Source organism: Folsomia candida, unplaced genomic scaffold (genome assembly GCF_002217175.1).
Source record: "Folsomia candida strain VU population unplaced genomic scaffold, ASM221717v1 Fcan01_Sc004, whole genome shotgun sequence".
Lineage (NCBI taxonomy): Eukaryota > Metazoa > Arthropoda > Collembola > Entomobryomorpha > Isotomidae > Folsomia > Folsomia candida.
Genome location: NW_019091196.1, coordinates 1897837 through 1921535, shown reverse-complemented (window position 1 = coordinate 1921535; position 23699 = coordinate 1897837). Strand labels below are relative to the sequence as shown.

Sequence of the window (23699 nt, the reverse complement as noted above, 5' to 3'; positions counted from 1 at the left end):
GCAGAGTGGACTATGGGATTTCACTAACTTCGGTCAAACACTACGAGTATGAAATGTTCAGCAAAAATTCATTCAAAAATGGCTCGAAAATTTATCTTCATTTGCTTCTCAAAAAGACATATTTTGCAAATCTTCCAATTTTGTACTACTGAAAACCCGACTTTCTTGAAACTTTATACACAACACAACCCTGTAAAAAGAAGTTCTATCACCAATTTTCCACTTTCCCCTTAAAAAATAATCGTCCAGATACTTTCTCTCGATTCATTTCGCTTCACTGAGTGAAGTTCACTCATTGCACATCACTAAAGATTTGCAAATAATAATCTCACGCTGTGTCATCATCACGTCAGGGCGGTTATTTATTTACGAAAAATATATGTATCTACTTAATATTTACGAAAAGACCAAAATCGTTACGAAATTTTGATGATGCTCAGAATTTTTTGTTGTCCAATTTCATTCAGAAAATCAAAATTTGCCTCACATCGTTGAAATATTTGTTAAAATGAATATATTTACATATTAAAAAACATATAAAGCATTTACATTGTTTTCAAATACCAGCAAAAATATTTATATGCCTGAAAAACTAGAAATAATTAACAATATCTGCGAGATAGGCGACACACGCACAAAAGTTTGACTGTCAGTTGTCAGTCGTCATCAAATAAAGAAGTTGAAAATAAATTCATATCCGCCCTCTGATCATTACCTTACTTACATCGCAGCAATAATCACCCAATATTCTCCTCCTCCTGGGCGGCATGACTTTTTCACTTCCACTCTTCACCAAAAAAGAGAAAGTGCATAAGCGAGAAAGAAAGTGGATCCCTCCGCGGGGACCCGTTAAACGACTTAATGCTCTCATTTGGCCCGTGAAAGGGATCCCCGGCCCAAGAAAAAGTTCAGTCATTTGCGAAAACAATAGGAATCTGGAATTCAATGCGTGGAAAATTTTTGGAAAACTATTCACATTTTATTCCTCCAGTTTATGGGTCAATTGAGAAATTTAGTTTTATCGGGTGTCTGTCGATTGTCCTCCTCTTCCTATTTAGGAGGAAAATGAGAAAAGTTTTTGCTGTTTGATCTTTAATATTTTCATGGAATCAATCAGAAGGGGAATAAGGAGAATGTATGATAAAATTTTTATGAAAATATTTGTAATACATGCAAAATTTTGTTGTGAAGTAACGTCAGCTTTGAAATTTTGAAAGTGTTGATATTCTTGTTTATTGGTGAGAAGATATTAAGTTCATATGAATTTTTGCAAATTGTGCTAAATTGTTTGTCATACTTTTGCGTTTAAGTGGAAATTGTTATGACATTTTCACCAAATTTGGTATATCGAAACCACTTACGATGCATCTGGTTAAAAATATTATATAATTATATGTAAGCTCTAGAAAAATATTAAAACCGCTAAACATCCTTGTCTAAAATAATTTCGTTTTTTGTGCACTTCAACAAATATTACGTCTGAAAAACAACTGGAAATATGCACTTATTTTCAGCATAATTGTGTGCGTAGAGTAAGCCTAAGCAGCACAACGCCATACTCAGAATAGCATCATACCAATTTAGCCAATAGTTTGCAAAATAATCTTGCAAAACCTTCCCCAATTTCTGGGTAATTGGGAGTTAATTCATACATTTTTTAGCCAAAAAACAGAGTGTAAAACTCGCAAACTTTTTCAAGTTATACTTCTTTGTTAAGATTGTCGTACGTGTACCTAATGCATATTTTCCTACGCGAATTAAATTTGACGAACCTTGAAGCTCCACAAAATTGCAAATATTTAAATATCAAATTTACCTCCACTGTTTTGAAGTGATATCCATGCAAATCGGCTAAATTTCCGTATAAATGTGAATGTAGCAAGGTCCTCCAATTTTCTCCCGTCATGGTCACTCCCTCATTTCCATCCTCTTGTGAAAGCAGCACGGGGTGATCGGCCAGAGCGAGGGAGAGTTCTCGGTAGCCGAGATAGTAGCCTAAAATCTGCCCGTGCCAGAGCGCCCTTTCTGGCGGGGCCCAACGGACCCTCAGTCTCGTGGAGGAGTCCGCTTCCGCCACGATTTCGATGGGCGGGCCTTCGGGAGCTTCCTCGGTCGTCGTGATCTGCACGACTTCCGAGGGCGGGCTGAAGCCGACCCCGTTTTGGGCGAGGACGCGGAGGTGATAAGTCGACGAAGGGGTTAGGCCTTCGACCAGCGCGGTGGATTGGGTGGCGGGAACGGCAAGTTCTTCGACTTCGGCTTCTGTCCAGGTTTCTAGAATGAAGGAAAAATAGGAGTAGTTTTTGTCGGGAATATTATTCAAATTAAAATTAGGCTTTTCTTACTATTTATGTACATAAATAGTAAGAAAAGCCTAATTGAACATAGGATGATAAATGGTAACAAAATCGTGTAGTCACATCACTACGAGGCTTTACCAAGCAAACAAAAATTTATCGCCGAATGGTGTCACAAATTTCCGAATAACCTAAAATTGACAATTTCAGGTGGTTAAAAATTTGGTAACAAATTTGAATCTCTCGAAAATTATTGTTACCAGCGTGGCAACAGGTGACAAAGATTCGTAGCAGAATTGTATCCTAAATTTCTAAGAACCTCAAATTTGACATTACCCGAGTAAAAATTGGTAACAATTTTGAATCTCGTGGAAATTAGTGTAACCCGTTTGGCAACAGAGCCATTCACGTGATGATGATATTATTATCAACTTATATACAGATCTGTAAATGTACCGAGTATTCATTTTCGTACCTATTTTTAAATATTACTTTTCGCCCAAAAAATCTAAAATATTTATGCCGGTTTCTTATTCTACCAAAATAATTGCTTGCTATTTATTCAACTGCCAACAGCAAATTCATTCCACGACACGCCTCATTTGCATACCACGCTCATTAAAAACCTTATTGTTTCAACAGATTGGACTCGTTTTCTTGTTTGCTTTCTCCAATTAAAAACATTTCTCAAAATTCAAAACAATTTCTCATTAAATTTATTTAAATTATTTCTTTCCTTCCCGAAAACATTTCTCGTCTTGTTAGTCTCTACATTAATTTCTTTCTCCGCTGAGCCAAAGGAGGAGAAAGTGGAGAAAGTGAGCCTAATAATAAAATAATAATAATGATAGCAAAACAAGCATGAAATTCAATGAAGTCATCTTCACAACGATAACCGGGTATTTTACCCGGGTTAACACTCTTAGTAATTGGAGAATAAAATGGTCACCGAGTTGGTAACAATTTTCAAGCGAATATCTCACTTACAATGCGATGGTGTGAAGTGTAACCCTCCGTCTTGGTTGAAATCTCGAAATTATGTGGTCCATGTCAATACAACCAATGTTTCTTCAGGCAGTTTGTGCGATGGTCAAAATTTTCCAAAATATTTGAGGTCAAAGTTGAAAAACGGGCGATTTTTACCAGGCGGAGGAAGCAAACTCAACTTCCATTCTCTTCTCGTGCTAAACATCGCCCGTTTTTCAACTTTGATCGCAAATAGTTTGGCAAATTCTGACTATCGCACAAACTCCCTGAAGAAGCGTTGGTTGTATTGACATGGACCACATAATTTCGAAATTTCAATCAAATCGGAGGGTTACACTTCACACCATCGCATTGTTAGTCAGGCATGCATTTATTTGTAACTTTGTAAAATAGACGAAATTTCAAGTGTATATTTGATCTGGGCTATTTAATTTCTATTTAAAATTTTACAAATTTTAGCTTTCGTCATCCTTACTTCTCATTATTTGACAAACAAATTAAATTGAAAACCCCGTTTCTTTTTTTCCTATCCTCGTCCTGAATACTGAAGCAATTCACGCAGGCCTTGGTAACATTGTAAAATTCATAAATTTTGAAAAATAATTTTACAAACGTTCCTAAAATAAAGAGACGCCCCTGATCTGAGCAAATTTATAAAAATTTGTAAGCTTATAGTTTCCTCAGAAATATTTGTAAAATGTAGTTTGTAAGATTACGGTTTCACTGATTTCACAAAGTTACCAATGACGGCGTGAGTGAATTGCGTAATTATTTCCAACTTTTACCAGAAATAAATCGTCACCCATTCGGCCAATTTAGATCCCCGATTATTTCGTGTGCTTGTTACCCGCCGCGAAAATGATGTCATATATTGAGATGACAATTACTTGGCCCGTTGGCTCCTGGGACAAGAAGGAAAAAGTGAGCGGAAGGAGAAAGCTGGGCATGAACGAGCTTCATCTGGGGAAAGATTTCTTTGCGAGTCGCGTGAACTGAGCCGTGTCTGGAATCTAATTTAATGGACTTCTTTCGGGAAAATAATTAAGAAATCTTCAACACGAAATGTGCGGACCTCTCTTTTCACTCTCTTTCCCTTTGACTTTCACTCCTCTCGTCAATCATAAATTCCAGTGTTTCGTTTTGGACGTCCAAAAGCGTACAAAACTGTACAAAATAATTTTGAAAAAAATGCCCAAAAACCAAAATGTCCATTGAAAAATATAGCAAAATGTTCTTCATTAATGATTTTTTGCAAATCTATGCAAAGATCTGTGATCTCACATTGATTTCGAGCATTTTGCTTGGTCTGTAATATCACGATATTTAAAAAAAACATGTTTCTTTTCACCTGTTTTCTTATGCAAAATTAAGAAACTTTCTAAACCATACGCATTTCACAGCAAAAAGCTCAAGATTAAGTCAAGATTATTAATTTATAATCCACCCGATTATCGAAAGATTCAATTTAGAAAAACTTTTAACATTTTGCCCCATTTTGTATTTTGACCACTTTTCGAAATTCCGAACGTCCAAAAACTAGTTGAAGCCGGTTTTTAACGGTTGTGTTAGAAAGTGGTTAACACCACAGAGAAACCCTGACAAATACCAACCCAACCCATCCCGAGCATGTTCCAGATTCGTGTAGTAAATTAAAATTAAAATGTGAAGTGAAATGAAATGAAAGTCAAAGTGGCCCACGTAGTGATGGTAATCCGTAACCGATCCTATCCTAGGATCGTAAAAACTCGGATAGGATCGGATTTTCACACGGATCGGATAGAGGATCCGAGGATCAGACAATCTGATCCGATCCGAACCGATGATATCCTAGGATCGCACAGGATCCTCGGATCATCCGATGTAAACTCGTTTCACATTTGGTGAGTTCATCACATGGCGTACATTACCCGAATGAGCCGAATTATTTTATTATTTTAATAATTTAATAATAAAATAATTCGGCTCATTCGGCTCATTCGGATAATGTACGCCATGTGATGAACTCGAAATAAAGAAAAGCAGCTGGTAAAGTATTTCCATAGTTAGACACAAGGTGTCTCACACATATCAAGTGAATCTTGGATCATCCGCGGATATCCTACGATCGATCCGATCCTAGGATCGGATCGCAACGGATTTCGTGTAGAACCGGGAGCCGATCCGATCCTAAAGCGAGCAAATCCGATCCGATCCGATCCTGTATTTATCCGATCCTATCCTACGGATCGGTTAATTTAGGATACGGATTACCATCCCTAGGCCCACGGAATGGATGCGAGGAAAGATAATTAATTTGCAGAAAGGAACACAGAAAGTATGGGCATTCAGAAGAGAAAGTGGAGCCGTTTGAAATTGGGGCAACGAAAAAATCACCCATTTTTTCTGGGAAATTAGTCAAAGAGAAAGTTGGAAAAATTGATAACATTTTTAACGGTAACGGAATGAAAGTGAGTTCTTGGCCGAATAAACAAGAAAAGTGAGGACAAATTGGGAAATAATAAATTTCTGACAGAAATCTAAATGCATATACGTTTCATAGTGATTTACATAACTAAAGACAGAACAGTATTTGAACCTGTTGTTCTTAAATGTATTGATTTTTACCCATTTTTTAAGTTCGGCGTAGAATCTGTGCACTCTTAGAAATGAAGTGTTAGATCAATCATATATCATTCTACCAAAGTAGTATTGATACGTAATACCGTGTAGTAATAGCTCGGTATTGAAGTTTTACAAATCGGCAATTAGAAAAATTTATACAACAAATAAATAATGCAAATGTTTAAGAATCTGTACACTCAAAATAAGGTGGTAATGAATCATTACCATGCGGAATCACTATGTGTCTCTACCACTTCGGTTACGATTTGTCGTAGAAATGGTAATAATAAGTTCAGGGAAATTCAAATTCATTACCAAATATTAAGGAACTGAATACCATTGTGTATTAATTTTGAATTTCCCTGAACTTATTATTACCATTTCTACGACAAATCGTAACTGAAGTGGTAGAGACACATAGTGATTCCGCATGGTAATGATTCATTACTACCTTATTTTGAGTGTATTTTAACATACACAAACCTTATTTAGTAGAATGTTATTAAGCGAGAACCCCCAGGATAATTTTGCAAGGAAATAATTGTCATTGTAGTATTATTGATTTGTTATTTAATTCTTTACGATGTAATCTAACCTGTAATTCTATGGGCCATGGGCCTTGTAAGAATTGTCATGAATAAATTATTATTATAAAAAAAAATATTAAATACATTACAACAAATAAATTCTTAACGGGAACGGAATGAAAGTGACAATTTATCGTAATAAATAAGAGATGACAAGAAAGCAGGACAAATCGGAAAACGGTAAATAACAAGTTTCTGAAAGAAATAATAATGATACGTTTTTAAGTACAAGATGTATCTTCATGTTTTTATTAGCCATTATTGATTTGCCATTTTTTAAGTTCGACGTGAAATCTGTACAATTTATATATGTATGACGAAGATTTTTCGTCACAAAATTGCTTGTTTCACCCTATTTTTGGCTACCTTTCGTTGTGACGATTTATTTTCATGCTTGTCTATTAAAAAAATGCAAATGAAAACCAATAAAATAGAGATCCCGTACTATATAGTGGCGATGGAAAACTTTGATCTAAAAATGGTCAAAAAATGATTCTAGAAATCTCCAATTTTGGTATGATATCCTAAAAATATATCCAATCATAGACATTCGCGAAGAAAGAAGACCGAAGTCCATTGTCCATCTCGTATTTAGCCTTTTTCATCACTCCCGCCATTAAGAAATCTAAAGTTTGGCTGGCATGGGTCAATTTGGGCATGTTTCGGACCCCTCAGTTTAAAAGGGCTGTGTGGTACGATGCGCATAGTTTGAATTAATCTTCGACTTCATGGCCGCATCAGGCACAAACGTGAAGCCGTGCTTTCCAAAGACAAGTTTAATCGTTTTTAATTTTCAAGGGGTCAATATGATGATTTTTTTCTTGTGGTGCGTATTTAAAGTTGATATTTTCGGATTCGCCATACTTTTTTATGTATGTCCTAATTTTTGCACGGCCACAACTCTCTCCGTTGAAATTTAGTCAAGCCTTCTTAAAATAAAATAAAAATAAATAAAATAATCCTTTAAAGTCAACAGATATCAGTTAAGAGCAAACTGGTTTCCAATCTATGACTGTCCTTCTCACCATATAACTCTGGTGATGAGTCGGATCTTCTCACAGAGAACGGACTCTGCGAGGGCTCCCCTTTCTGGCATTGCCAGACCGTCTGGCCGGGCTCACCCAACCATGAGAGGAGCACCCACCCCGTACTAACACCGAGCCGAGTAGGATTAGCAAATAGCTTCCCGGACAGAGAGGAATCGAACGTGTGACTGCGTGGTGACAGTTCCGCCCCCGATCCCCTAAGCCAATGGGCTATTGCTTCTTCGAGTCTTTGTCGCCCAGATTTTGGTACTTACAAAAAACTCGTTTCCCAACTTCCTCGCTTTGAAGTTACGTACGAAATTTGTTTTTCAAGGAAAGCTTATGAAATTTTGAGGACACATGGTCAGATATATTTGACATATTATACCTAAATTTGAGATATTAAGAATCATTTTTTGACCATTTTTAGGTCAAAGATCCCCATCGCCACTATATAGTACGGGATCTCTAGTTCACTGTCAAAATTAATTGTACAGTTTCTACGTCAAAGTTATAAAGTTGTTGTATAAAGGATAAATTTTGAAGATTCAGGTTATGAATTTCGATTTATTTTTGATCTATTAAAATGCAAATGAAAACGTGAAGAAATAGTTCACTCACTCTCAATTCAACAGAATTTGATAAACTTAAATATTCACCACGAACGGATGAGAAATTAATTTATATTTCGTACACACGCACGCCAAAATTGATTACATTTTTATTCCGTCCTCGAAACCGCATGAAATTATTGGAAATGATGAAAAATCACGAGGAAATTTATTTTTTAAATTCAAACCTTGTTGAATTCTTACCTGAGGGGAATTTGCTCTGAATGATGAAGTTGATGAGGGGACTGTTCCCGTTGAAATTTTCCAACCAGGAAATCCCCACCGAATGGCTCCCCACCTCAACCACGCGCAAATTACCAGGCTGCTCGGGAGGCTCTGGAAAAATTAGTGCAAAATTTAGAAATAATACTTTTTGTTTCCTGCAAATATTTTTCATCTACTCTAGAAATTTATTGTTTTGGAAGAGAACAGGAATACATTTTTGACTAAATTTTGAAAAATGCATGTTTTCTCAAATAATTTTGGTTTTGTACCTTTTTAACGTTCAACAAAGTTGAAGATTTTACCTATTAAGTAGCCACCATTGGGTTATATCATGTTATGTTATCAAATCTGGTAACCCGTATTTACAGTATTACGAAATAATTTAATTATTTTCGGCATCAGAACGTGTAAATGTATATTGAGGGTTTTCACGTCACCTTCGTAACTGTCGTAACTCTCGTAAATAGCGTAAATTTACGACATCTATGAAAATTCCATGCTTACGAAGCTTCGTAAATATACGCAAGGTTGAGGCATCTTTTTCGTTCGTAAAAAAATTTTGTAAGCATAAAAAATCATGATATTTCGAACACCATAGTTACCGATGATATTAGGCAAGGAAAAATTAAAAATAATTTTTACGAAATCTTTTTTACGAAGGGTCTTTCACGTCAACCCGTCGTAAATAACGTAAATTTACGCATATTTTTTTACGAATCCACAGTTACGAAGGTCGTGAAAACCCTCATTATTGCGTTAATAAATTCCGCTTTTCAACAAGTTTTATTTTTCCCAAAAATATGGGAAGGTTCCCTGTCAAAAATAATTAAATTAAGAAGTTCTCGTATGTTCAAGGGTACTGAGTAGATGAAAATCCTTGCTTCAAAATAAGAAAATAACAGACTGTAAGTTCAGAACCAAAATTATTTGAAAAAATACCTTCTTCAAAATTGGTTCCAAAATTATCTCATGAATTGTTATTAAAAATAAAAAGATTTTGACGATTTTTGCGATGAGTCATCCAGTCCTATGTTGTTAATTTTAGACTCGATTTTCGATTTAAACATGATTTTTTCCCATATTTATGAAAATATTTCACTTTTTGCTAACCTTGCACGTTGAGCGTGACGATGGTATGATCTGACCCGAAAGGATTGGAAGCTCGGCATGAATAAGCTCCAGAATCGCTCCGGTCAACGGAGGCTATCAGCAATTCGGATAAGATACCATCCTCTAATTCTTGCTGGCGAAATGTGTATCTAGAAAGTGGCAGAATTTGGTCAACATTATATCAGATTTATCAGGAAATCAAGGAATTTTTAATAATTTGAAAATAAGTGGTTTTTGAATAAATGGTTGAATTGGGCCATGTGGAATTTATAAGGTGATCCCATAATTTGCAAAATTATGCAATTTGCAATATGTAAATAAATGTGCCCATTTTGGGTGGCAAATATCATTACCAAAATTGATACTAATACGGTATCAATTTTGTGATTACATAATTAACAATCAGGTAATTCACGCAGATATTGCTAGCTTTGTAAAATCCATAAACCTAGAAATCTTTACAAATTTTTTCACACTTCCTCAGATCAAGGACTTCCTTTTATTTAGTAAAACTTACTGAAATTATTTTACAAAGTTACCAAGAAATGCGTGAACTGCCTCAGTTCAGTATATCAATTTTAGGACCACCTTATTATATTCTTCAATTTTTGAATTCATAGTTTACTATTTAAATTATAATTAGATTACTACATTTTTATCATAAAAGCATTTTTTTGCTAATAAAATTTGGAAATAAAGTTTTACCTATGATTCGAATGTGGCCCTATTTTGCCGTGTTTGTTGCCCCATTCGATCTGAATTGGAAGGTCGCCACCGATTCGGCAGCCAAGAATTGCTTTCTCCCCGAATCGCACGGAAATCACGGAATTTGCTGCCTGTTCCTCCGCGTTAAATTTGGCAGGAGCTGAAACATAAACATTTAATTTGTTTACAAAAGGCGTTAGGACATGGTTTTGACGAATTCGCGGGTGAATATCTCTGGCGGGGAGTTGAATTTTGAACTGATTTTTGGTCAGTTGCAAGATAATACTCTCAAAAAGATATGTTTAAAATTTTAGGCCGATAGCTTTATAAATGCCCCCTCCAGTGCCCCCAGAGTTGGAAGGAGCAAAAAAAACACTTTCCAAACTGAATTACTCATATAGCATGATAACCTAAGAGGTCAGAGGTGAATGATTATTAATATTACCACCCTAGATAATCATTGCATTTAATTATAAAATAATCCACAATGAATTACATAACGTTGGGCCTCCATCGTCGCTGATACTTTTTCATGAAAAGTGATCAATCGGACCGTGCATAGGAAAATTGACCTGCTGACCTTGAATGCGGATCCACTCGGTCAAATGAAGATTGAGGGCAAAGCTCTCAATCTTCAAGTGTCCCAAATAATATTAAATTAAACAGTGAAGATTTTGTGTAAACAGTTTTGGAGCAGGACCCTAGCGAATCAGCTGTCGCGGAATCCTAAAAAACTCGTGAACTAATTTGGTAAATTAATGGTCAAATTTTTTCGAAAATAAATTTTACTAATCTTTTTGTGTCCCTTACTGCAGAACTATTTTATCTACAAGGTGCAAGTGACAAAATAATAAAATTATTGCGTTTTGGTTAGTTAAATTATTTCTGAAGTTCGACATCGAAAACGACGGGAACTTTTCCAATAATTTTACAAGGTCTGATGAAAACTCAGTCCGTGGGGTGTAACCACTTATCAAAATTTTGTCAAAAGTACTTACAGTGCAATATACTATATGTACCTTGGATAAAAACCACGTTAGGGATTTTTAGCATAAAAGTCGTAAAATGTGGGGGCCTTGAAAGTGGAAGAGTTGCGTTAAAGAGCGCATTCCATTAGGACAAGTATGAAATTAGACTGCAAAACGGACTTAAAAGATACGCATAAGGCAAACGTGGTTTTATATAGTGAAAAGCATGCTAAGTCCCTTAAAAATAGTCGCAAAGACGATTTTTGCATCAGGACCTCAGAAAAAAATATCTTGTTCAACGCCATTTTATAAGTACACTGGTTTGGAAAACTAAAAAAGGACACCTCTCCAAATTTGACCTTGCCTCATTTCGCAGAATACACAAAATCGGAAGCCAGATATGCTTACCTATAGTTTGAGACATGGGCTTTCACATAAAAAAAGTTAGAAATCTCTACGACTAAAAACCATCCCGCAATTAAGGTATGAATTCGTCAAAACCATGTCCTAACGCCTTTTGTAGTTAACATACTATTTTTAAAAGTTAAGATAAAATTGTGCAAACAATTTGAATGTAACAAATATTCTTCCTTAACGTTATTAATAAAATTAGTACGCATATATCATTGAGGAAACTCAGATGTATAGCAGTCAACTCTGTAAATTTTGTACGTAGTTGTAGAAAATTGGAATTTTTATCTTTGCACAAAAATTACTAAAGTTTGGTTGACACATTTTTTAAGTTATATATCAACGACGTTTATCATGTTTGCAAATGTTCAAGAAAGCTTATTAATTTTTATTCAGGTGGGTCAGCGTGTTTTCATTGTTGACAGTATTAGTCTATTCTTTATTTGTTGCAATTGAGGGATATTTATAACTCAATCAGGTTTAAAATTATGCAAATTCTGTAACCGTAAATTCGTGAAGTGTTAAGATCTACTCTAATTTTCCATAGCAGGGTTATTTTTGGAAGATAAAATAATTTCCCAAAATATCGATATAACCTATTTATTTGAATAGCTTAGATTCCTGTCAATTTTTTAGAAAATTTCTGTACCCCAACAAATACTATATCTACTACTATTAATCTCGATTTTTCTCATAGAATTAAATTATTAATAAAAGGTGAAATAAAAATATTAATCACGTCGAAAACCAAAGCACAATTATTTTTTTCTGTAAAAAGTGACTGACTTCCAACCAATTCCCACTTAATAAAATATCTCACGGAGAAAGTTCCCAGCTCAATGGCAGACTTAATCCCATCCATAAATCAGACAATCTCGAGACAAGTTTCTCTTTTGGCTACTTTCACTTCGCCACCTTTTTGGCTCATGTCATAAATATTATCTTATCTTCGCCTCATCTCATTTCAGCTCATGATTTGATTCCACACCTTCTTCTTCACTCACTTTTTACTTACATTCATCAATATTTACACAGATGGGAAACTTTCTCTGAGCAAAAAAACCTAGATTTTCGTTTCTTCTCGTTGAACAAAGTTTTTTTTCTCCTTTGACGGTAACAAAGCAGAAGAGCGATATTTTTTAGCCTGGAGAGACAACTCGAGACAAAACAGGACTCGATTCGCTTTCACTTCGTGCTTTCTCTTTGATTTTACAGGGAAAAGAGTATCAGTGTCGTGTGCATTACGAGAGGATGAGGGTAGCTTATCATCAGTGATGGGTAGCCGGGGGATAGCAATAGGTTTGAAGAAAGTAGGGTTGGCGATACAGTGTTTTTTTGTTTTTATTTGGTTCAATATGGTGTTTATGCAACAGGGTATTCGTAAAACTTTGTCTTACTTTTTAGTAAGTTGTTTTTTACATCACATTTAAGTTTTTTTTTGTCAAAAGTTCGATTTCTCAAACCTAAAATTTGCAATATATTGTGCGGTTGAAACGTCGAAGTAAAAAATGGGCACAAATATTGAATTTTTTAACGTCGTAGATAAGTAGGATTCCATCCATGAATTTGAGCGCCTAGTCCCTGGTATTACAGCATTGTAAAATCCGAACATTCTGTAAACTTACAAACTGCTACAAAATGTTTCAAATATTTCTAAGGAAAATTTGTCCCATAATTTTTTTTAAAACCTTGCTCAGATCAAATGCGCCTCTTTATTTTGTAAAAGTTTATATTTTTTTACGAAACCTACAGGAATTGCATAAGTTCCCAAGAACTGCGTGAAGTGCCTCGCATTCGTGTTTGTTATGTTTTTTAAGAATTTTATTTAGAAACTGTTTTGTCCGTTTGTGTTATCAAGCAAAAAATAAATGCCGAAAAATCTCGCACCGATTTCCATTTCAAACACGAAAAGCTCCATCGCCGAACGAAACCCTATTTGTGCCTTTGAGTGAGTCTATGTAAGCAGGAAAGTCGGCCCTCTCATCCATCCACGTAAGGCGATAACAGTAAAACATTTACGCAGAAAGTTGTCCAAGAAAGCAGGTGACTTCTTCTCCCAGTCCCACTTTAACTCAAATATTGATAACCTCCCCACTCAGAGATAAGCTGCTAAATAGATAACAGCCAAAGTTTGCATTCACAACAACTTTCTTTCTCCTCCTCGTATTTAGATTTAGTTGGAGAGGGTAACCTAAAACCTAACCACAAAACCCGGGTAAGATGTTTCTTTAATCAAGATACAACAGAAAGAGAAGAATAAGAAATACAGATCTTGTGTAAATTCGATTTTCACTCGGAAACTTTCACCACTTTAAAGTCGAGTCGGTTCTAGAGTTGTGCTTGTACCGATGGCCAAGGAATTTGTGGCCCGATTTTCCTGCTATTTAAATTAATTCCCCATAAAGCAAAATATCAGGCAATTATTAGCTCACCCTGCGTAGCACGGGAGCTATTGAATTCCTCTTGTCCGTCCGTCCGTCTGTCTGTTAACGACCTTTTTGCATCAATTGATGCTAATTAAAATGTACCAGGTCCATTTTATTATAAATTAATAGCACCATTGGTGTCTAACAATTGGTAACACAAAATGATGCGAAATAATTGGAGGAAGCGATGTACAACGCACCAATAGTGCAGAATATCCGGAAAAGATAATCCTACAATTTTGACATAAAGTTTTGAAAGTTAAATATGGACCTTGGTCTCTCATACTGCGCAGGTGGTGCATACTAATTCGGGCTTTTCATCATTTTTCCGTTTATATTGCACCCTTGGTGCAAGAATATATAAAAATTATGATCTCTTTTGTCGGCTTTTTCCGCACCTTTGGTGCAAAGTTATATGTATATCATTATGAACCTTATTTTGTCGCCTTATTCTACACTATTGATACAAAAAATCTCAAAATTCTACATCTACATATTCCGATTCTAATGCACCAATGGAACCAACTTATTGGAGTTTTATACTTATTTTGTGCACTTATGCGGCACCATTGGTGCAAAATTATATACATCCTAATTTACATATATTGCAGGGGAGCTACTTCTAACGTTACTACGGTTTATTATTTTAACGTAAATTTTATGTAAATTTGAACCAAATTTTAATTTCCTTAATTTCCACACGTTAAATGCAGCATAAAATCAGAGGAAACGTTCTCACCTAAGTTGCATCGATATATTGCATATAAAGTAATAATCGACTTTTGCCACGTCAGTTGTTCAATTTACGTGAAAAATTCAAAATGTGTTTTAAAAAATATATTTCCGTGGATCTTTTTGAGAGACACATAGTTTGTGATAGAACAATTTGCGTAACAAAATCGCCACCGTGTATTCATGATGTAGCTACTGTTTCATTTGCTGGGACTCTGAAATCGAGGATAGAGTTTTACAAGGGAACTGGCCAAGGTGTACAGCTCCTCCCCTGTTGCATGGATCCGCGATTACATTACCCGAATCAGCCGAATTATCCTATTATTTAACACCAGTTATTTTTATTTTGGCGTTCAACTTATTCAGTTTCGTATGACTTCTACGCCAAAATAAAAATAATAGAAGTAGAAATCATACGAAATTGAATAACTTGAACGCCAAAATGAAAATAAGTGATGTGAAATACTAAAATAATTCGGCTGTTCGGGTAAAGTAATTGTGGATCCATCCATTATGGGAGGAGCAGCTGTACACCTTGGCCAGTTCCCTTTTAAAACTCTATCCTCGATTTCAGAGTCCCAGCAAATGAAACAGTATTGTCGCTCTATAAAATTGGTTATGTTCCGCTGATTGGGAACCAAAATTTTTAGGAGATTCAAACTTTTTACCCCTTGAAATCGATTTTTACCAAGAAGAGTACGCTGCAATTTTACGAAGATTTTTTACCACTGCATGGAAGTTATGACATGCCATATTTGCCTGCTGGCAAATTAAATTAAAGCAAAATACCCAAAATACAGGACAAATAATTTCATATAATTTTTCTCTATAAATATTTCAGCCTGGTCTTAATATTTGGAATTTCCACCTCAACATGACTTGTCAAAACAATCTGGGAGACTGTTGGACATAAATTACATTACCTTATTTCGAAGAAGATAATAATCACCTTTTGACACGTAAGTTACCCAAGTTAGGATAAAAATTCAAAATGTGTAAAAAATATATTAGTTGATTTTGAAAGAAACATAATAAGTCTAGAGCCTTGGTAGAGCCCACACGATTTTATTACTACTTATTCTGAGTCCATGTAACAAATGTTTAAAATGAACTTCTGCCATTCCTGAAAAACTGCATTTGTTTACATATTTCATGCCCTGCCCATCCCACAATTCTACTCTAATCGTTGTTACGTAACCCCATAAATAGTTGGACCTAACCATGCACACAGATCGACAACAATTTCATTACATTGAGCTCTCTTCAATTGCCAAACTTTCCTCTGAAGAAAAGAAAGTCTTTAAAAAAACAATCTTTCCCCGGAAAGAAAATATCGTCAGAAGTTTAAAGCAGTGAATGGGAATGGAATGAAAGTCAGATTTCTGAGAAGAGGAAGATAAGTGAGAATTATTCTTTTTTTCACTTAAAAAAACGACTTAAAAAGAAGTGGGACATTAAAAAACTAGGAAATTTAAAAACATCTGTTTTTTTGAATTTCCTATTTTTGAAACATCGTTTTTGAAAAACCAAAAAGAAAAGTGGAATTTTTCTAAGGTTGGAAATTTAAATAGCATGAAGTGGAAAATTTAAAAAAAGAGAGCTTTCTTTGCAACGACTCCACATCCACATTAATCCACATCCACATCCACAATAAATTCCAAGATAAGTCATTGTTTTTAACGACGCTTATCTGCAAACGTAAGTAAACTTTCTGGCTTCATTGTTCCCAGATTAGAAGGACCACACACGCACTCAAGCCCAATTCTTTATATTCTATGCTCAAGCCTCTCGTGGGATTAGAATTTCTCTAAATACTTTTGGTCTTAACTTTCACTCACTCGACTCTGTCCAACTTTCTCTCTCTCTTCATGCCGTCATCTAATTAATCCGGGTAATTAATTAGAGACAGACTCGTTTCCGGGTGGTGGACTTTCTCCGACCCGGGAGAGGGAGAAAGTCAAAGCAGGGACAGAGAGGGATTCACGATCACAGTTTGGCGAAAGGCAAATTGGCAAAAGCAATTTTCGCCAATGTGGTAAAAAATATCATGAATGTAACACTTGACGAAATTAACGTCGCACTTACGTAAAACGTAACGTAAAATGTAAAATTTCTAAAATTGTATTTGGCGAAACATAAATTTCGCGCTAATTTCGTGTCAAATCACTTAAAAGTTAAATAAATTCTTATAATGTTATTAGCTAATTTAAGTTATTTTCGATGAAAGGTGATTTAAAAACATTTGGTCAAATGTATTGCAAAATAGGTGAATTTTGTTTTCGCCAAATGTAATTATTTCATGGTGAAAGGTTTGCGCCAAAAATGTTTTCGCCAAACCGACCGTCTTCACAGGGAGCAACCCACCAGCAGGTTATGTATTGTCATTGTCGCATTATGCAAATTAGGGTAAACATGACACTCAAAAGTAAAGTCGACAAGATCCACTAACCGTTAACTTTGAGGAAGATGACTTTGGAGAGGCCGGAGCCCACGTCGTTTCTCGCCTCGCACAGATAATTCCCCTCGTCCGATTTTCGGACTTGGTCGAATCTGATGGTGCCGTTGGCGAAGGGGGACGAGCTTCCGGTGGGGGAAAGGATGTCCTTGTAGTCGCCCGGGTGCATGCCTGGAGCGGAGATACGAAAATGAGAAAATGAGTTACGTATTGAGTGAGAGAAAGATGAGCGAACAGGGAAAATGCGTAAAAATTGGTAACATTTTGTAAAATGTATTTTTTAATAATAGAATGGGGACTAAACTGGAAACAAAAGATTATCAATGCATCACACAAAACAACAAAATTACGCATTAATAACCAGTAATAAAATAAAATTGGTAACAAAAAAACAATCTCAGCAAAGTCACATACTCAAAACAAACAAATTAGTAACAAAATTAATAATACAAATTATCAAATTGATGCTACTAAAATCAGTAATAGTACGAAAATTGTTAACGAAAATTGTTAACGAAATCTGTTACCGCCAAAAAAACCCTGGGGTAATGGAAATTTCTAAAAATTTCCACGAATGTAAGTATGAATTTATACCGTACCGATGGCCCTTTTCCACGTGATTGCCGGGGTGGGATGGCCCTCGGCTCGGCACTGAAGTGAAAGCGAGTGTCCCACCGATACGTTGACGTCTCTCGGCTCCAAAATCCACTTCGGCGGAACTGCAAAATTATCAACCATTAATGATCCCTAATTTCAACTAATTGTCCATTTCTGGGTAGTCTGGGATCATAGGAGAACACAAAATTGGGGTCAGCTTACTTAATTATCATGGCATGGGTCATCTTTACGATATTAGTGCTTCATCCATAATGTCCATGTTTTTTGCATAGCGCAAAGTTTGTACAAGGGCTTTTGCATACTAAATACTTAATTTTCTGGAATTTAGCCAAAATTATGCACTTTGTTCAGACACTCAAAGACTCAAATGTTACATATTTTTGGTAAATTTTCTACTGATTACATTGCTTGAAACATTTTTGTATTTCTAACTAATTTTGAAATTCTGCACTTTTTTGAAGCGAAAACAATACAGTTTTTTCCCGAATCGGTTTTGCAAGTTGGTATTATGCAGTTTGAAACATGGCTATATTTTTAACAAGTCAAATTTGCTTGCAAAATTCTTTCCCATTTCTGCAAACCAGTATTTCAATTATGATGTGAAACTAGTGTAGAAGCCCGTCAATCGAAGTGCAAAATAGGCCCGTCGATAAGCCCGTTACCCCAACATAAGCGAAGTTAACCTCTCCTGTTCTCTCTGCAGAGTGGAGAGAGAAAAGGAGAGGCTAACTTCTCAACTAAGCCACCGACCCAGCAGCGATACACTCGCCTGCTTTATATAGTTTAGATATTTAAAATATTATGCAATTCTCCTCCTCAATTTTTTCAACTGTGTTAAATTATTTTCCATTTTCGCAAATTAGTTTTTCAATCATGTGAAAAAATGTATCATGCAATTCTTTTTTACTTTTCTGCATTCATAATTCTCCTACTTTTTTAATATGTTTTTGCAAAATTATTTCCCATATGCGCAAACTAGTTTTTCAATCATGTTGTATTATGCAATTCCTATTTCACTTTTCTGCATTTAGAATTTTTCGCATGGATTCGCAAACTCTGCAAAAACTCATTGACAACCTTGTCTCTCCCAACTTTTGCGTCAGAAAACTAGGCCGACTTTCACTCACTGACTTTCTTGACCCGACTTTCCCTAAAATTTGACCACGAGCTGAAACTTCATTTTCCATCGAAATCAACTTTCTCCGTCCGCTACCCACAAGGAGACAAAGACGGATAGAAAATCGAAACGCGTGGGTTTGCGGGGAGGAAGTTGAGTCGCTATTACGACCCTTAGTGAGACATGAAGTTGGTATTTTTCCCATCGAAAGTAAACGCGTGTCATTAATCTTCTCCCAGAAAAACCAATCTCATCTCCCAATCCACTCCACAAACGCATCGCGCTTGACCCCCTGCGTCCATCTCACACCCAGCTGGACATCGGAATGCGGCAAGGTTTGCAAAAATTATGGGGCAAAATTGTGTGTGAATGTCTGCAAGGCTTTCATAATTACTGTTGAATAAAAATAAACAATTTACATGCCGAATTTATATGCCGATTCATAAATGCAAAGCTTCAGAGTACATTTATTATATTATTTAGATATTTACCTCATCGATTAGTTTGACAATGTTAAGAACAATAAACGCAACATGTTAAAAGCAAAAACGGGCAATATTTTATTAAAAACCAAAGAACACGCAAAATTGACACACACCCCAAAAAAATCCTAGAACTCAATAAACCCAACAATAATCTCGTCAAAATTACACAATTTTACCAATAAAACCCTACCATCCTGCGAACCTTGTGCCACTCAAGTGATCAATGTTGAACTCTTTCGGAGTACAACTTTCTCCCAGCTTTCTCTGACTTCCTCATTTCTCTCCCTGGTTCCCTCATCTCTCCCGATACCCGGGCAACGCACGGCTCAAACCCGAAAACACATTATGGCATTTGGCAGAGGAAATAATGGGACGATTAATTCCCTCTTCGGCCTCATCCCAGACAAACCAACGCGACCACGTCGTAAGAGATTCACGGCCAGAAAACCATCCATCCGTCCATCCAACCACCAATTCTTTCCCCTTTTAACGAGATAAAGAAGTCCCGGAAGCTCGATTTAGCGCGACGTGACACATTTTTTACGTATTTATTACCCACATCAGACGTACTTCGTGACGAGGAGGAATTTTTTTTCGGGGAAAATTCATCATCGAAATTCGATGCCATCATCGAAAATTATTCAAAAGTCAAAATGCATAATTTTATGGGATGAGGTGGTACAGGACAGATATTGAAATTACGCAAAATTGGGGATAAATTATTCATATGGATTTAGGGGAATGTCTGTAAACTGTGAAATTTTTGTAAATTTTAATGAAAAAACATTTGTCAATTTTTGACATTTTTGTTATAAATGAAATTATTTTGAACTGATCAACGTATTTGTACAAAACCTACAGGTAATTCATCTTCATAAATTCTACAGAAATCGCAAACGTCATTGTGGTCGGTCAAATTGTTATTTTGAAAATTTTAATTATTTTACCACTTACAAGCAAAGACCACTTTTGGAATAGGTAATCCAATATAAAACTCATTATTCAAAAATTGGATACATTGTGTATAAAATTATTTACTCACTTTGCACCGTAAGCTCGGAAGAATAGTGTTCTCGTCCCGCTGAATTTTCCGCGATGCAGGTGTATTTCCCTAAATAAGGAAATTTTAAAATTAGCTATTTTACCCAAAACTTTAACAATTAATTAAATGAATTGATGTCACGCACCGTTATGCACCGAAGAAAGGGAGTCGATCACCAAAGTTGACGAATACTCGTCCGGAACTCGAATCGTAATGCCCTGTGAGAGTAGGGGCAAATTAACTTAAAATTATTGCACGAGGTATTGACATGTAGATAAGCACGATGACAAGATAAGACCACAAACTAACTAGGTACATATGTGGACAAAATTACTCCATGCGAATATTTGCGTCGTGATTGCAAGTCGATTTAGCAAATTGCGAAAAGGGTAACGTTAAAAAAATGGATCTTCTTCTCCTAACGCCATTGGTCAAAATAAGAACTATTAGATTTTCGGGGACTATTTGTATCATTTGAAAGTCGATTTAGTAAATTATACAAAAATAAGTTATGGTAATTGAGTTTCCAGATGTGACAAGGAGGAAAAAACAATCTGAAATGGATTTCATACTTGATTTCTCTATATTTGCCTACATTTTTTTAACAAAATTTTTCATAAATTCTGTCCAACTTATGTTTCTTACTCCTAAATTTCTCAGATTTTGCATGAATTTTGCTATCAGAAATTTATGAACTCTCACATTGGCCACTCCTCCCGAGATTGTTTTCCCTTCGAATTCCCAAACGAGATCGATGGGTCGATCGCCCTCGAGCAGTTGGCAGGAAACCGCCGCCCGCATGCCTTCCCGCAAAACCGTGTTCATGAACTGGAACGGCATCAGCTTCGGCGGAACTGCAGAGACACAAATTTGGTTCGGATGTAAATTAAACCGTGATCATCACCAATTTCGAGGAAGACGAAATTTTACGGGGTACTTTGTATCATGAAAAATTTATGGGATAAATGAAACCATGTGAAATATTTGAGTGGCATGGAGGAGATCAAATTTTGTCACAAATTCGTCATCAAAAAGATATCAGGTTTAAATTTACAAGAAAGTTTGATGAAATTGGGCCGTTTAATAAAACTAAACTTTGCAGGTAGAATTTGTGTATTAACTACACAATTAAAATACAGTAGGGTAATTCGCACAGAACTTTGCAACATCGTAAAATCTGTAAATTAACAAACTTTCACGAATATGAAAATTAGCTTAACAAAACAAAATTAACTTACACAATTTTGTAAGTTTACTCGGATCAAAGGCTTCTTTTTATTTTGAAAAGAGTTTGCAACCTAATGTGACAAAATTTAAGGATTTTATAAAGTTGCCAAGGACTGGGCGAATTGCTTCAGTTTACCAAGGTTTACTGATTGAGGTTGTAAAATAAATACGAATTGTTTACTATAATTGAATTGTGGAAATTGGACTTCTAGATAAATTTAAAGGGCTTGCTTATAAAAATTTTGCAGATCGAATTCTCGAATGTTATGTCAATTAACAGCAAATAGATCCTACCTAATAGTTACTAAGCTAATTAAATTTTCGAACGAAATTCAATGTGGCATTGAAATTTGTCAATCACCGAATTTTTCATTCGTATCTTTATTGTGCAAATTTTATAAAATTGGATTGAGCGGGATGTATACGGATTGAGGTTGCAAAAGATGAATTTTTTTATTATTAATATTTTGAAAATTCTAATTGTTGAGAGTTTATCGCCTTGAATTGGACAAATTTATAGATTTTGAAATTTTGAATTCTGAATAAAAATTATTAATTGGAACCATGCGTATCTAACTGATAATAAACCTAATTACATTTTCTCACAAAATAAAGTCCTTCATAATTTGTCTATAACACGATTTTTGTGCTCTTTTCTTTGTTATGCAGTGAGTGGCGTCAATTTTATAAAGTTGGGAGGCACAAGTGCTAAAAAGCTTTGCTCTGATTTTCTTCTTAATTCAACTTCATCTTTGTATAAACTTTTACAGCTTTTACAAAAATTCAAATGAATCGATTTTGGGGAATAAGATTTTTTAAATGCCGATATTTTAATTTATTACTAAATTACGCGAAGCTAACCGACAACGCGGAGATGAATGTCTCTGGAGGAAATTTGTCCTTGTCTGCCCTTCGCGTGGCAGGTGAGGATCCCTTCGTCCGTTTTCTGAAGGTGCTCCAAAATCAGCGTTCCGTTCGGGTAGACGCGCTGCATTCTCGTCACGGGGAGAAGACTGCCGCCTAAGGTGTGCGAAAAGTTAAATGTACCCTGGTATTCACTACGGATTCACGTTTCAAAATTTTAGAAACTAAATTCGTGTTTCGTTTCCTGCGGGTCATGGGTACATTTCTTGAATTGTGAAGCAAGAAACGCAAGAAATACAGGGTGGAAATTTAAAAAAATTTAAATGTATCGTAAATACGCCGTTTTAGGAAAGTTTAGAATTATACTTATTGATTAATATTTACAGATCCTGAGTGACTCTTTTCACAATTATTTTCCACCTCGATAATGGTAAAGATAAAGTTAAACTTGCATGCAAACCGTATTATTTTATTAATTTTCAATTACCTCTCTCCCAAGAAATGCTTTCGATCGGATATCCTGAGACGGGACACTGGATTTGCAAATTCTTCCCTGCCACGCCCTTTATCGGAGGAACCGGTCGGACGAAAGGTGGACCTGAAAGAGCAAGCATGGCATAAAAAATATTACAACTTTAGTCAAAACTTTGAAACGTTTATCACACACAATTGCCGACAAGTTTGATTTTGGCGGCAAATAATCGTTACGAACGAGGTGATACTTTATTTTGTTACAAATTTAGACAATGGTTCCCTTAAATGCCCCATTATTTAGGGGAAACTACTTTCTCTCACAGAAATAACACCACATTTTCACAACCACAAAATTACTCCTCCATTTTTTATTACTTTCCCCTCGATCGAGATAAAAAGTAAAATGAGTGATGCAATAAAATAAACTGGTTTACACAAAAATGAGATAAATCGCCCGAAAAAAAGGACGCGTTAAGAACAAAACTAAAATACAACATGGGGAACGTTGAGGTTGAAGAAACATTTAATGAAATGCGACACAAGAAGAAAAAAGAAAGTCAAAGTCGAGTAGTCAACTTTCTCCGGGTTTCTTTTCCCTGGTCCCACACACTAAATAAATCTGGGACAAAAATTTGAATTTTGCTGTAAACAAATTATAACCACGCTGGTTACATGATAACATGGCGAGAATACCGGTTATTTAATTTTCTGTCTTATAAAAGTGTACATTTA

The 23699-nt window shown here is 35.6% G+C and overlaps 1 protein-coding gene across 1 annotated transcript in view; it reads right to left on the bottom strand.

The window, feature by feature from the left end:
• The window catches only part of LOC110848283 (Down syndrome cell adhesion molecule-like protein Dscam2), a 118088-nt gene that overhangs the window by 29929 nt on the left and 64460 nt on the right, over nt 1-23699 (bottom strand). The window contains exons 12-22 of the mRNA XM_035851005.1: nt 22981-23091; nt 22491-22649; nt 21105-21256; nt 20548-20620; nt 20403-20471; nt 17740-17859; nt 17135-17311; nt 10149-10308; nt 9444-9592; nt 8313-8444; nt 1817-2274 (exon numbers count right to left, since the gene is read on the bottom strand). Of these exons, the coding sequence (XP_035706898.1) occupies nt 1817-2274; nt 8313-8444; nt 9444-9592; nt 10149-10308; nt 17135-17311; nt 17740-17859; nt 20403-20471; nt 20548-20620; nt 21105-21256; nt 22491-22649; nt 22981-23091 (1760 nt within the window). The remainder of the gene's footprint in view (nt 1-1816; nt 2275-8312; nt 8445-9443; nt 9593-10148; nt 10309-17134; nt 17312-17739; nt 17860-20402; nt 20472-20547; nt 20621-21104; nt 21257-22490; nt 22650-22980; nt 23092-23699) is intronic.